This window comes from Fundulus heteroclitus, chromosome 7 (assembly GCF_011125445.2).
Source record: "Fundulus heteroclitus isolate FHET01 chromosome 7, MU-UCD_Fhet_4.1, whole genome shotgun sequence".
NCBI classification, from domain to species: Eukaryota; Metazoa; Chordata; class Actinopteri; order Cyprinodontiformes; family Fundulidae; genus Fundulus; species Fundulus heteroclitus.
In genome coordinates, this window is record NC_046367.1 from 3093411 (window position 1) to 3108703 (window position 15293).

A 15293-nucleotide genomic window follows, 5' to 3' on the forward strand; every position below is an offset into this window, starting at 1 on the left:
AATTAAAATGAAGACCCAATTTTAACATTAATAACAGTAGGGTTAAGCTACTTTATTGCACCTCCTGACCTTCACAGCATTGATCATTAAGAAAGGAAATAAAAAATATTTTTATGTCTGTCCACCTTTACAGTGATTAATCTATAAATTATGTGCAGTTAGTTCAGCCCATCTTTTCAGTGAAATGGTAAAAATACCAGAGAAGGGAAGCCATTTGTTACATTTACTATACATTTTACCTTTTCTTTCTTGAGAACTATAATAATCTGCATGTTAAGTAGGTATAGTTTTATGCTGTGAAAAGGTGACAAAAAACAATTATGGTAACATTTGGCATTTTTTATTTTCAGGAAGAAACAGAAACGAAATATGTGAAGATAAACACCTCTGGGCCAATCCTCCAAATATTTTTTAATGAAGGAGACCTGAAACCAGCCTTCAGGCTAAACAGGGCCACCATTATCCTCCTTCTTCAGGTGCTGCCCATCCAGAAGGCCCATGGATGGCCACAGGAGAGGTGCTGGTGACCCTCTACTGGCTGGCCTGTGGTGCATCCTATAGGGAAACAGCTTGCCAGTAAGATCTCTTACCTTCTTGTCCTTAAATAGAGCCAACAATGACACACAATTGATACATAAATTATATTGAATAGAAGATTAAGACATATCAGCTTTTTACCTAAATTACAAGTTAATTTTACATTTTGTACAGGTCAAGTGGAGGCACGCTACAACAGACACCACGCCAAGGCGAGAAACATCGTTGAGCGTGCCTTTGGTGGTCTGAAGACACGGTGACGTTCCATCTTCTTCAGGGCGTTGGAGGTCTGCCTGATGTTTGCCCCAAAAGTAATCACCAGCTGCTGCATCCTCCACAATATTTCTATAGCAGCAGGTGAACAGCTAGACGTGGAGGACGAGGAGGTTGACCCAGAGGAGGATGACCATCCGGCGGCTGAAGACAGGGAGCTGCTGCAGCTGGCTGCATGTTTAAGTGAACATGATTACATGTGACCTAATGTAAATCAGTTGGAGTCATGTCCACATGCTGCTTCATTTCATTTTTTTCACCACCTGTAAAAATACATAAAATAATGAGTAAATTAATTTCCATTCCAACAATTTTTAATTGTAAGTTTATAGGCATTGTCTATTTGTATGAGATCTTAATAGGAGTTATTTCTTTGTTCTAAACCATGATAGTAACTGTTAATAAATTGTTGAATATATTACACCTTCATTCTGTTCCAAAGATTAAACATTTCTATAAAATAAATGTCTGTTTTTTCATACACTGTTATTACTATTGTTTTCTTTCCCTCTTTCTCCTCTCAATTATTTGTGTCCTTACTCAGAAGAAACTCACTTAGATAGGAAAAACATTTGTAGATTTTATTTATTTATTTATTTTATATGCTGCTGTCATCCTTGGGAGACATTTACAATTTATTCCAGCAAGTATTGAGTCAATAAAGCAACACGCGTTAGTCAGAGAAACACAAAAAATAAATAAATCATAACCAGAGGTACTACGCACACTACTTGGCTGACAGAAGTGTACTAAAGACGGACTAACATCAGCCCAGGCTGCGGTGTCCCTCGGAGGTCTGCAGGTCACTCTGCTCCGCTCATCGTCGGACTTTTTATTAAAATTACACACTAACTCTGTAAACGGGCCACATAGGGAAGCTTAAAAGTATAATGTTCTCGCCTCAAACGATCTTAAAACTTACTTTTGAACAACAGCAGCAGTAGCAGCAGAAAAGGGAATTTTTTAACTTACCACTGTGAGCTCTGTTTGCGCTGTCTTGAATCAAGCTGCAGCCGCGGTGCATTCTGGGCAAGCGGTCAGTCTGAAGAACGCACAAGTCTACTTTGATGCATGCTTGATAAAGAGGGCGGGCGAGAACAACATCCGGGGATTCGTCGCGTTCTCGGTTTAGGCTGATGACGTGTCACGAGCACACGAGACCGCTCAAGAACGCATCTTGAGAAACGGCCATCAACTTGTCAGGTAAGAAGACATTGATATGCCGGTAAAGTTATCAAAATCTGAAGGTAAAAGTATAGTTTGGACAGAAAGCAAGAAGATATGGAAAATTAGATGGGATAATGAAATAAACGGAAGACAGTTGTATAGGATACAAAAAACAGTTGATGTAACAAGGATTAAAGGAATAAATAGGAGGGAGGAGATAATCATTAATAGGATAAGAACCGGTCATAGTTTATTAAATGGCACTCTTTTTAAGATGGGGAAACATCCTACTGGTTTTTGTAGTTGGTGTGGAAATGTGGAAACAACGGCACACGTTTTTATTAGTGGCAGAAAATATGTAAAGCAAAGAACATTATTAAAATCAGAATTAGGTGTTAATGGGGAATTGAAATTTGAGAATGTGGCTGAAAAGTTAAATAGTATTGAGGGGAAGAAGAAGATTTTTCGTTTTTAAAAAAATTCTGGGATCATGATGAGGATTTGAAGGATATATATTAGGATCCAATAGATGGCAGTAATGCAACAACAATGGATGCAAGCTGCCGTTAAATCCTAAAGAAGAAGAAGAAGAAGAAGACTCGTCAGGTCTTAAGACCATTTCCCAGTTCTCAGTTATTCTACTTTCCATACTAGCAGAGGTTTGTTTTTGCTCTTTTAAACACACGTTTTCTGGGTGGATGGCAGATGAAAGACTTTCTTCTGCGGGAGGTATGGACGTTGGTGTTGTGGTGACGGTTCGCCTGATCAGGTCGTTCGAGCAGAGAAACTTCAGGCCTGTGGTGTTCCAGCAGGTCTGCCTGGAGCAGACCGCGCAGGACTTCATGCGCTCTGTGAGAGACGGTAAGGACCATAGACATAATATAAGAGTAGACCCCGCATTGACTGTCGCTGCGCAGGAATTACGGTCGCCACCTTGGGGCAGTCGACCTGCTACCCAATCCTGCTGATTCAAACTGAACACACTAATGATGCCTCAGCAATGTGCGGCTTATTTTTGTTTAAATCGAGGGTACTTATGTCAGGGCTTGAGGGACAACTTTTCACAAGTAAGAGGAAGAGATATTGTTTATAATTTTGATTATAATGAGAGTTTTCTAATATTAGGTAGAGAGATACAGGTCTACACGTCCAAGTCTTTGTGACTTTGTCTCTCCAAAACTGCATCTGCTCCGTGAAGGCATCAGAGCTTTAGACATTAGTGAATAAACAGTATATATATATATATATATATATATATATATATATATATATATATATATATATATATATATATGGACACAGTTTATTTTAGAGCTGGGGGGACCAATATATCAGCAAATGATTTCAACACTAATTAGTTTTATTTAATTTGGGCTTTAAAAAGTACTCAAGCAGTTACTTTTGTGATAGCCTACGGGAAAATAGTTTGCACTAAAATCATGGATAAACTAGAAAAGCACCTGGAAAGCACAAACCTTCAACAAGGCCCAGGCAGCTGGTTTGTGACCCAGTCACCAAATTCTATTGGAACTCCCAAGTGGTCACAGCATGCCCAGGCAACAATGAGGGATCCGTCAAAAATAAATAAATAAAAGTAAATGGCCCCTAACTGAGTTTTGTTAAACCCATTTGCACATTCTCCCCATCTGAAATGATCTGCAGATGAGATAAGCTGTTTTTTCTACAAAATCAAACTAATTGTGGATGCAGTTGGCAAAAAACGTTAATCATTTAATTCTTTAAGCTTTATGACTTTTTAAGTTATATTTGGGCACTGAACAACTTTCTAATTTTCCAACACACAAATTATTTTATTGAAAGAAAATGGAACCATTTACCTCTGTTTCTCTAACTTCACTGCAGAGTAATAATGTTTAGACTGAATAGAAATATTTGTGTTAAACATCTCCTCCATATCTTCTAGATATTGTCTCAAGACCAGGACTTCCTCCTCCTTTCAGAAAGTATGGATACGGTATGTTTGATTTTCGTTTCTATAAGAAGTTGATTGTTCAAACAATGTGTCATTGATTGTGAGAAGAATCCTATTGTGTTGTTTTTATTTTATTCAATTTTATGGGAATTTTGTTAATGTACTCAGAGTGTTGTAGACATGGAAACAACATTCTTTCTAAAAGCTCCATTGTTGAGCAATTAAGGTCTAACAAAAGTGTCTCAAAGCTCCACTTTGCTAAGTCACTAATGGCAAGGTATCTCAAAAGACTACACTCATTTGTAAAACATTGTGTGGATACTAAAAGTGTACATATGCCCAAGAAAAGAAAACAGCGCATAGAAACGAAATTGATTTCTAAAACCATGCACAGGCATACAAGGTTTCTTTATAAATCACAGCTGTACCTGAACGTTTGCGTAGCAGGTTTCGCCTCACATTCAGCCCTCTACACGCCCAGGTTGAGCCATAAATGCTCAACGCAAAGCACCTCATGAATGTTAATGTTTTAAAAATGGGTCAGGTGATTGTTGTTTTCATCATTGTGAAGTGGCAACCACGGAGAAAAAGCAAAGAAGCTTTGGAAATTTTTTTTACAGAGTTGTTTATTAAATTTTTTAATCAGAGATAAAAGCACAGATGTTCACATTAAAAGAACCCGTTAAAAACTAACACTTTTTACTGTTTTAAATGTCAGATGACAGCCGTACTCTGTTGAAATTCTTCTGAGGTTGTGCATTCAGATCGACATTTAGAGGAAGTGTGTCTGCGCTCGCCCTGAAAAGTGCTGTCCAAATAGTGCAATCAGTAAGGATGGAGGTAGGAACAGTAGCCTGGATGCTCCCTCCCACAGCTAGATTTACCTAGCAACCCGCCAATGTCCCTTACCAGCACTAAGAAGCTTTAAGGTATCCCACAATCCTTTGCATGAGAGAGAAGAGGGCACACACTTTGTAGTTCAATTTTGGAAGGCTACAGGCCCAGATTTGACTCATCATCCATGTGCGTTTGCGTCACATAACAATGTCGGAGTTAAAACCTGTCCCAATTCAGCACAGAAGTCCAAAGCTACTTTCCTCCTATGATAGAGTTCTGACTGTTGACCCCATGAAAGGTCAAAGAACAGGAGCTAGAATCTATTATTAAGGCTATTCAGATGGAGCCCAGGAGAGGTTTCCCCGTGACTATAAAGACCCCCCCACCCCCCCCACCCCCCCAAAAAAAAGAAGAAAAATCACTACAAAAACCATTTTAGGATGCCGATGAACGGTGAGCTCCGTATGGGTGTGAGCTGTAAGTGCATCTTCTCCGCGCTCTGGGGGTTCGAGAGTGACCTTTCAGCACCTTGGAGGGAGGTGTAGCCACTTTTCCCTGTGTTTTATGAAATGTTTATTTCAGGATCGGGAGAGATCGGCAAACACAAATAAGGACTCAAACACTGTTTCTGTTAGAATATAAGGCACACATTTATTATTATTCCCCACAGAATACAGCACATCAAAACAACTAGCTCTTCACACACGCAAAGTAGCAAGCATTAAAGCAACAAGCTTTCAAACAAACGTGACGCTCAACAGATTCTCAGAATCAGCTCTTACCATTGACACGAACTGGGAGCCCTCAGTCCTAGGTTAAGATCAGCGTTCACGATGCCGGTATTCCACACACGAACTCACGGCAGACTCACCGGGCTGAGGGCAGTCACCTCCTTATATACTTGTAAACAAAGAGTCAGATGTGGAGCGAGAGTGGCCATCTCTCACTCCACAGCTGCCCTGCCTCCCTAAGCATGTTTCCCAAAACATCAACCGTTCCCAGCACCTCAGCAGTGTGCGAAGCAAAATAATATTGCATACAACAAATCAAACAAAATAAGAATACAGAATCAGTCTTTCCCACAACACATTGTCATAGGTTCCCACCACAAGTTAAAACAAGTTATAGCACAATAACACATGTGGTTCTTAGTTTTATGTGAGCAACATAACAGGCACGAGCATGTATGTTGCTCTTAGTTTAAAACTAACCAGTTTTTCCCAAAATACATAGTCAAAGAACAAAAATAACTCTTTAATATATCATTCCACCCCTTGGTCTTTGACAAAACCTAATTTTGGAAAAACCATCCCCAAGGTCTATTTTCATCAGCAAAGTTATCCTTTCCGTCCCACACGACTTTTTGATTATAATCTTCAAACATTACATGAGGTTAACACTATAATAACAATGATAAGCAAAAGCAAAGGAGGTACTACATAGTTTCGAGCAGTAACAGACATTCCATTAAAAATGTCCCACCAATGATGTGCAGATGATTGCTCTATTAACTTAGCCGCATGCAGAACCTGTCCTTGGGCCATAAATGGAAACACCTTTAAGCTGGAAATGTTGGACCTGTGTGATTTAACTAAGCAATTTAGTTCCGTAGACTGATTCAATGCGCATTTGAACCAATCCAGGGAGATAGTGAAATTGGTTAATTGATAGGTCACGTTATTCCAACTCCAGATGTATACATCAAAACACCCAACGAAAGGCACCTGAGGTAATTGAGGATGACTCTTTATTGTTTCTCTAGCTGGTTCATGAGTCCAATCACATAACACCTCGTCTGCGGTTAAACATGGGTTAAGATGTCCTTGTTGTAGCATACATACCATCCCTTTATCAGCGGTCTCGCATAAATCCAGGTCATAGGTGTAGTTTGTCTGTGGGCCAAACCAATCACCATCCAGTTTCAAAAACCAATACCCCTGTACAGTTTCTAAGGGCAATATATAATAATGACAGACAGTAGTACTATTGGTAACATCATTTTGTGTCCAATGTCCTTCACACATAGTAGCATTACAATAGGTCTTCTGTGGTTGTAGTTGTAACCAACTTTTACTACTAATGTTCCATAGTTGTCTCCATTCGTGGAAATTTCCGATAATAACCACACGCTTAAACCGTTCTTGTTGCATATGAGCGTGCATCATTTGTACGTTACATACCGTCCAGTTCGAAGCTACAGAAATGTTCGTTAACACTTCTGCTGTCGTGTTCCACATCTTTATTTGCCAGTTCAGTTCTTTAAGGAAGATCTTTGCAGTTTCCTCCTGTGATGTTACAACAGTAGGCATCCACATTCCAATCTGATGAACAGCTCTTGATGCATGCTGTCCAGTGTTTAATAACATAGTTCTTGTTATGTTATTGTCAAAAGCGTTGGAAACACTTAACACAGTACCTGTTCCACCAAGCAAAGTGCCCCACCATGCACGTTTCGTCCTAGTGCATGTTGGCAGAGGAGGGGAAAAAACAACAACTTTCCAGTGAACTTTATTTGTTATCGTCGATTGTGCCATTTGTTGACAAGTGTGTGCAGCAGGTGCAATTTGAGTGTGTGTCTTCTTACACGCTCGTTCTGTAGATGATTCATATTGGCACAAACCTCTTCTTGAATACACTTTATCGTTACATCCCTTGAAGACTACTGGTATGCTTCCTACACGCCACCGAGAGCATGTGTAGTCATCCTGGATTCCGTTGCGCGTGCTGTCTCTCCATCACAGTTGATACGGCTGAACCACTTCGTTCAGGATCTGGCCTGGTGCTTCTGCTCAACAAAGGTGTGCCAGCAGGACCATGGCAGCAAGGACACGGAGGATGATGGCCCCAAATCCTGCACCAGCCCTGTGGTGCCTCCCTCTGTTTGGGACGTCCGCCATCGCGCTGTCCCTCAGGTCATCCAATCAGCAGATCCCATGGAAAAATGGATCTGAAATCAAAATTAGTACTGCTATAAGACAAAAGAATAAAATTAGTTTTCTCTTACATAACATTTATCCATTTTTTCCTCCCCTGAGTAAAATACTGACACTGTTGCATCATTCACTTGTGAAATGATTTGTGGGGGCAGCCACCCCTTGAACCTCTGTCATTTCACAGGGTTCCACTAGCAGTTGTGCTAGTTTTTCTACTTTCTCAATTACCAGGAATTTTCTCCTTGATAATCCCCATCAATCACTTCAGCTTGTACTGTCATTAACAGCTGAGGCCTGCAACTCCACATCATCTTTCACAATGACACAGCTTGTTGTATGGCTTTCTTAGCCAAATCTAATACTCTTTGCTGTGCTTCTTCCCAGATAAAATTTTCTTTTTCGGGCACTTTTCAGAATTGGAATGACCACATCCTTGTGCTATAAAATGCCTAATGTTTACACAATGTATAAACAAATGTGTAAATAAATGCAGGGGAGTTTCATGCTGAAATATTTTTAACTCCTGTACTAAACATTTACATGTACATTAATACATTTTCCATTCAGATAAAATCACAAGTTTTATTGTTCATTTATTTTTACTCTCTTATGCACACATAATTCTGAGCAGTTTCTCAGTTTGTCAAATGCAGAGACAGAAAGTCTGCCCCTGGAGCAATTGGCCTATTATTCAATTGGGCCAATGCTTGCATCAATTTAGGCTTCCAATCTGTTAAGTCATGATTATCACACACACATTTTTTTCAAAAATTCTTTCAACAGTCCATTCACTCTCACAATCAGCCCAGTAGCCTGCGGATAATATGGAATGTGATAAATCCCTTCGACATTTCGTTCTTATATCATCAATTGACCAATTTGTGATCCGAATTGGCGGGGCTCGGCCTTAATCCTAGTTAAACTCCATCAGATCCGTCAGATCAGGGTACATGTTGCTCCTACTTCTATCTTTGTTCTTTCTTTTCCTTTTTCTCACTCTCCTTACTTTCACCCCTTTGCCCGAGGATTCCTCAGACTCTGACACCTCAATCTCAACCACCTTAGCAGGTTTTCTGCGCACAACAGGCTCAGATTCTTCAGCAGGTGGAGCCGATGTTGTGGGATGAATCGCCTCTAGCAACAGCTGAATCAAAGAATTTAATGGGTCCAGTTCAGCACCAAATCCTGCACAGTTAACTTTTAAGCCTCTCCTTTGACACATCTGTCTCAACTCATCAGTAGGCAATGCGTGTATCTCTGAAGTAGGCACCCCAGCATTAATCAGTGCCCTCCACAACATGTTACGTGGTGGACCCTGTTCATTCCTCCCCCGCTCCCTTTGCGGCCTGCGGACCGGAGTTGATTGAACTCGTGGTCTGCATTCCTCCTGCTTGCCCCATTCTCCCAGATTCCCCAGCTCCAAAATCCGAGCCTTGATGGTTTCCATCGGGGCATCTGGAGCTCCCAGCATCACAGTAAGCATAGCTGCCCGATAATGCTTCTCTCACCACCTTCGGAACAGCCACTTGCTGATATCCAGCCACCATCCCCACTGGTAACAGATCACGCACACACAGCCTCGTCAGCCTCTGCACACACTCCTTTAATGTTAACCATGGTCCAGAGATTTCGGGCCAATCAGATACATTGGGACATGTTGCTCGTACTGCCTCAGACCACACGTCAAACAATGATCTCGCCTTATCCCCCAAATTTCTCGCTTCTTGCCTATAATTAGCATTTACATTCCCATCAGTGCTTAGACCACCAAATGCCATGCCATCTCCGTGATCTATTTCAATCTGTTCTGCACCTTCGTCCAGCAGTCGAGCCATCCATAGATCAGTGGGTTCGCCCGGATGCTGCCTTAATTTTTTAGTGATATGAGCAACTTCATCCTGCGAGTAATCTTCTGTTATGGTCCGTGACACCGCCGGCGGCTGCGGCTGTTCCACCCATTCCATAACAGGTTGTCCCGCAGCATCAAGTACATCATTACCTTGAGAATCTAGCCGCTGCCGGAAGGCAAACGGTGTTCTCACCCACTTTGTCACACCCTGTAAGTTCTAGCAGAATGATGCTCTGAGTCCAATGCAGCATAAGATAAGATAGTCTTTATTGATCTCACAATGGAGAAATTCACTCGTCACATCGGCTCATACAAGAAGGTGCAGAGTAGGGAAGGTGCATTCAATTATATACAGTGAATCTTCATATATACAATGGATCAGAAAGAATACCAAAAAATACAAAAAAGGAAATAGGAATGGGCATATGATGTCTCATTTACATTCTTAGTGGTCTATCTATATATATATATATATATATATATATATATATATATATATATATATATATATATATATATATATATATATATTGGTCATCATAAATGGTCAGGAAATATTTGATCCCTTTAACCGCATTCCCTTCCAATTCTTCCATCTGCAAGGTCCGGTTGTGCCAAAGATTTGACCGTGCAGCATTACGCACAAGTGTATATGACTGTTTACAGCAATTAAAGTTATTGCCTCACACCTTCCCTAGTTTTCTGCTGTATCAAGAGGGTCTTTCCATGACATGAAGGACTATTTTTATTTTTATTTTATTTTTTTTTACCAACTGCTGAATTTTAAAAGACACACATTATATATATATATATATATTTTTTTTTTTACCAACTGCTGAATTTTAAAAGACACACATTATATTTTAACAGTTTATTGTGCCGCCTGTATTAAATATTAACTGAATAAACAAAAATTGTTTCTCTCACACATTAAACTTGCATATATTTATTTTATAAGTATTACAAAACAGGATTCTATTAGGTTACTGAATAGAAACAAATAAATTTAATTGAATAAAATATATGCAAACTAATAAATCCCACAAAAGCCCTCACCATAAGATTAGATTAGATAGAACTTTATTGACGTCAAAATGGAGAAATTCACTTGTGACATCAGCTCTTATAAGCAACAGAAGGTGCAAAAAGGAGGAAAAGGTGCATGATGTATATACAGTGCATCCAGATATATTCAGTGGATGGAGGAAAAAAAAAGAGATTTAAGATGACTTACGTACAGTAAGGATTTAAGGTATCTTAAGTACTGTTGAAGCCGTCATGCTTCCCCCGGTTCGTTAATTCGTGTGCAGGACTTTAAAATAATAACTCAGCCATGGATGCAGAATTCCATTTCACCTTTGCAAAAGGGGAGAGATGATACACCTGCCGACTGCGGGCAACAACTCTCACTCTCTCTCCCGCTCAGGCTAGTTTTTATTGAAGTTAGAACATAGATTATACAAGGTCACACAAAGAATGACACACACATCTTATTGCTATCTTACTCCCTAATAACTATCTTCTCGTTGTTTCCTCCAGCTGCATGTGAACCGGAGTTTCTGTTCTTTCCCACTGCCTAGGACTGGCCTTGAAACTCTCTCCTGATACTTTTGCTCCTGTTATTGTTTCACCGTGTCCCATCTACGGTGAAGCACCCTCGGTGGACCCAGTTCGTTTTACCCAGTCAGGCGACCCCCACTTACTTACTACCTTGAATGTAGGACGCATAAAACAGACAAGTATGCTTTTAGTTATATTTTATCTAGGTAAAGACAGAGAAATAGTTACAGTCACACCAGCGCTGATGGGCCCCTGATCGGCAGGAAGGCCTCGAGTGCTCATCACACAAACATTATAAAGGGATCTCGGGACACACCCTTACAAGGGCTGTACACATCCAAACTGTGACATCAGCAGGGAAGCTGTGTCACCTCCGGGGTGGTATCTGATAGATATGTGCCAATCTTTTGGGTCAGTGCCATCTAAGTGTGCCATGCAGTTCTGGGATAAACAGCTCGTTCCACTTGACCTTGTTGATATCACAATGGAAACATCTTAGGATCAATCAGCATGAATACTTCATAATTCAGCATTTTTTACTCAACACCACAGTCCAAGCATTTTAACTACAATTTAGGGTTCAACTATTTGAGCTAGGCCTGTTTTAGGTTCCTATACGCACATTATTTTAAGTTTACTTTAGACCAGATAAGCTAAAGATGTACCTTTAATCAAGGCCAAATTCGTCTACTCTACCCCCACCCCAAGAAACCTCCTACTCGGTCCCCCACTCTCCATTCCTATGGACAACCATCCATCACTTTCAAACCTCACAAATCCAAGAGTACCAGTAGGGGGCATCAGAGGGCAGGCTGAGCCTCCAGCAGGAAAACCCCATCTCTCTAAGAAATGGTAAAAAACCCGATAGAGCCCAGTCTAGGGGAATCCCACTCTGGGCCAATCTGAGCGAGAAGACACCCTGTATTGAATCTAAAAATTAGCCTTACCAAGTAATTTATGGATCTGTGATAGCCATCAGATCCTGGTTCTCCACATAACAAAGCAAAAAGATTGCAAGAACTGTAGGTCTTGGTGTGTGTGTCTGTAACAGAGAGTTTTCATTCTTAGTCATAAAGCCATAGCGGTCAACATAATGCAACATCACAGTATAAACATCATAACACATAAAATCAAACATGGAAGTCAGTCGAAAACAGAAAGGAGAAAGAAAAGAGAAAAAATCAGTTTTGTGATATAAAAAGAGTCTGTACGTCAATAACGCAAGTAAAAAAACATCAGGCCAGTCTGAGCACGTGGCAGACATGAATCTATTCGCGCATAAGTGGTCAGCTCAGTGTTCTCAGGCAACTGCTCCTTCACGGCAAACAGAAAGAAGAAAACATAAAAAAATCATAGGTCTCTGGCATGTTACTCCCAAACTTCTTAAGTCCTCTTCTTATTCCTCAGCATGGACAAAAACGATTTAGTTGGATGGTAATGAGTGTCCTGTCCTTTTTCAGGCAATAAGCATTTTATCCCCAGGAAAATGCTCTGTTGAAATGGTTGGCAGACACCAGGCCTTGTTTACTGTTGGATAACAGAAACAAGGTGTAATTAGTGTTCTTATCAAGACTCCCAATCCTTCTTTCATTTACCTTCTTCAAACACTTTCACATCCAGATATTTCCGTTCACAATTATTATGCTCTTAGCTTAACCTCCTTTAATGTAATCATTACTGTGAATGCAGTAGGCATTCACAGTTCTTGAGATCCTGTTTCTCTTTATTCTTTATTATTACTGTGAATGCAGTAGGCATTCACAGTTCTTGAGATCCTGTTTCTCTTTATTCTTTATTATTACTGTGAATGCAGTAGGCATTCACAGTAATATTTTTTTCTCCCATAGGAAATGAATGTAATTCACTAAAATTCCGCTCATTTCAGCTGCTTTTTGACAGCTTACTGCTTCAGCCTACTTTCAGCTAGAAACGCCATTCAACTTTTAAAATGTAGTGATATCTTTCAGCTATTATGGTCTATTTCAGCTTTTTCATATCTTTTACCATTTTCATATAGAACCTCCTTAAAATAATTTTGGCTTTTCAAGAAATTCAGCAAATAACATGCGTTGCTATGGTCGTCAAGGAGGCAGTTATAGAGTGCGCACTCTAGAAATTCAATAAATTCTTCATCTCCGAACAACTTCTTCTCACTCGCTCAATTTTCAACCTATCCACATAAATTATACATCAAAACGTAGGAATTTTTGTCTGGAATCAGGAAATGTAACCCTCATTGGTGTAGCATTTATAGATTTTTCGCAAATCACCTCAGAGCGACACAAACCCGAAACCTCCCCCATTCATTTCCTATGGAGCGCTTTTGAAAAATGACGTCTGAAAATCCAAAACATCACACGTTTTCGCATCATCGCTACTCCTAAACCGTTTGATGTACAGGCATGAGACTTTCACATATGAATGTCCCAACCCTTCTGGCACTCACAAAAAAGGATTTTTGTGGATAACTGTTACGGTTTTTCCACAGGAACAATTTGTTCGGGAGTAGCGAGTTTGCAAAATCCTGAAGACGCTTTGGACCTCCATCACCCCAAATGATCCACTTTTTTACATCGTCGCTGTGCCTACACCGATTTTTGTACAAACATAAAAATGAGCAACATAGTCCTCAAAAGCCTGCTGATACTCACAGTGAAAGAATTAATTTGATATCTCTTATACTTTTTCAGCTAGAGCGATTTGTTCGGGACCGTTTTTAGAGGATTTTGGAAATTCCTTAAAAATACCCTTTAGATCATAATTTTTACGCCTTTATTAAAATATTTCCAGCAAAAACCGATACCAAGTCTTCTTCCCCTATCCATTAAGAAATAAACGCAGAAAAGATTACGTCTCTACCATTTACAGATCAGGAGATTTGGAGCGTTGTGCGAGGCAAAGTTCTCCATTATAACCCAATGGGACATATTTTGAGCAAAGTCTCTGCACTTCGGTAGACTGGCCGCTGCAGGTGTGTGAGTGAGTTTCCATGACGACGGAACTCTGAGGGCCAGAGGGAGAAGCTCCATTAGGATACAATGGCAACTTTTGACGCCCGCTGCAGCGGCTGTGATTAATGTAGGAATCTGAAATTCGCACAGTCACTTCCTCTTAACATTTTAAAATTTTCAAGTGACTTTCAGCCATGTGTCAGTTTTCTGTCCAATTTTGGATTTCACATGCTTTCCTATTGGGCCTTTGCTTCCAACAGGACCTGGCATGATGCCCAGACACGACCCAATTGGCCAATACAGCACCACCCACCTGTGGGGAAATGGCGCTACTAACCATTTTGGTCAAATGTTGAGTTCTGGGCCCAGATGTGGTGAGGCTGAGTTGCTAAAGGAGGCCAATCTGACCCATGAACTTTTGTCATGTTTGGTGACATTAAGTATTGGCACCCCTATTTGAGGCACTTCCCAGTACAGGATTTGGACCAAACTGACAGAGTACAATCACCCGGTGATCCTGAGCACAACCATGTTAGCGGCTAACGGTTAGCATGTTGCTAATTGGAAGTAGCTCTAGGAAGCTCGGACAAACTTCTGCTTTACAGAGTCTGTACCTCCTTTATACAGAATGCTCCACAATAAGTTTGGGCCTCGTCACGTAAAGCATCTCCAAGTTAGGAGGTGTCAAACATCCAATGCTTTTCAATGGGGGGCAAAACCCCTTATACTCCTAGAAATGCAGGCCCACATATGGCAACAGTATATTCAAGTTTGAAATTCTACTTATGCTTTGTTAAACGATTCAGTGTTTAGAATGAGTTAGGAAATGTTTGGTGCCTTTCCCTCAGTTTTTTCTTCTTCTAATAATTCAGCTATTGTTCTTTCATGTTCAAATTCTTCAACTCTTTCAAATTCTTCAACTTTTTCAACTTCTTCAACTTTTTCAACTTCTTCAATGCTTTTCAGCTATTTTTTTCTCTTCTTCAAAGATCTTCTGCATCTTCTGCTTAATCATTCAGCTATCTGCATTCACAGTGCATTTTCGCAGGAAATGCAAATTTTTCTAGTTATTATTATTATTATTATTATTCCTGTTTATTCTTCCAAATGCGTTTTTACTGTTTAAACTTTGCTTCGCTTCTCCTCCTACAATTTTTCTCCGATTTCAACCATTCAACTTTTAAACTATTCAGCTTCTTTTGGAATGGATGGCTATGTCTTTTTGTACTTTTAACTCTTCAACTTTTCAAAAT

At 40.1% G+C, this 15293-nt stretch overlaps 1 protein-coding gene across 2 annotated transcripts in view; it reads left to right on the top strand.

The window, feature by feature from the left end:
• The first annotated feature begins 2416 nt into the window (after nucleotides 1-2416).
• Nucleotides 2417-15293, top strand: part of c7h2orf76 (chromosome 7 C2orf76 homolog) — a 60109-nt gene continuing 47232 nt past the window's right edge. Inside the window, exons 1-3 of one of the 2 annotated variants that reach the window (XM_036138763.1) lie at nucleotides 2417-2583; nucleotides 2683-2838; nucleotides 3902-3952. In XM_036138763.1, coding sequence (XP_035994656.1) covers nucleotides 2709-2838; nucleotides 3902-3952 — 181 coding nt within the window. In that variant the 5' untranslated portion in view covers nucleotides 2417-2583; nucleotides 2683-2708. Of the gene's footprint in view, nucleotides 2839-3901; nucleotides 3953-15293 lie in introns of both variants that reach the window. The other variant, XM_036138762.1, reaches the window with a different exon arrangement.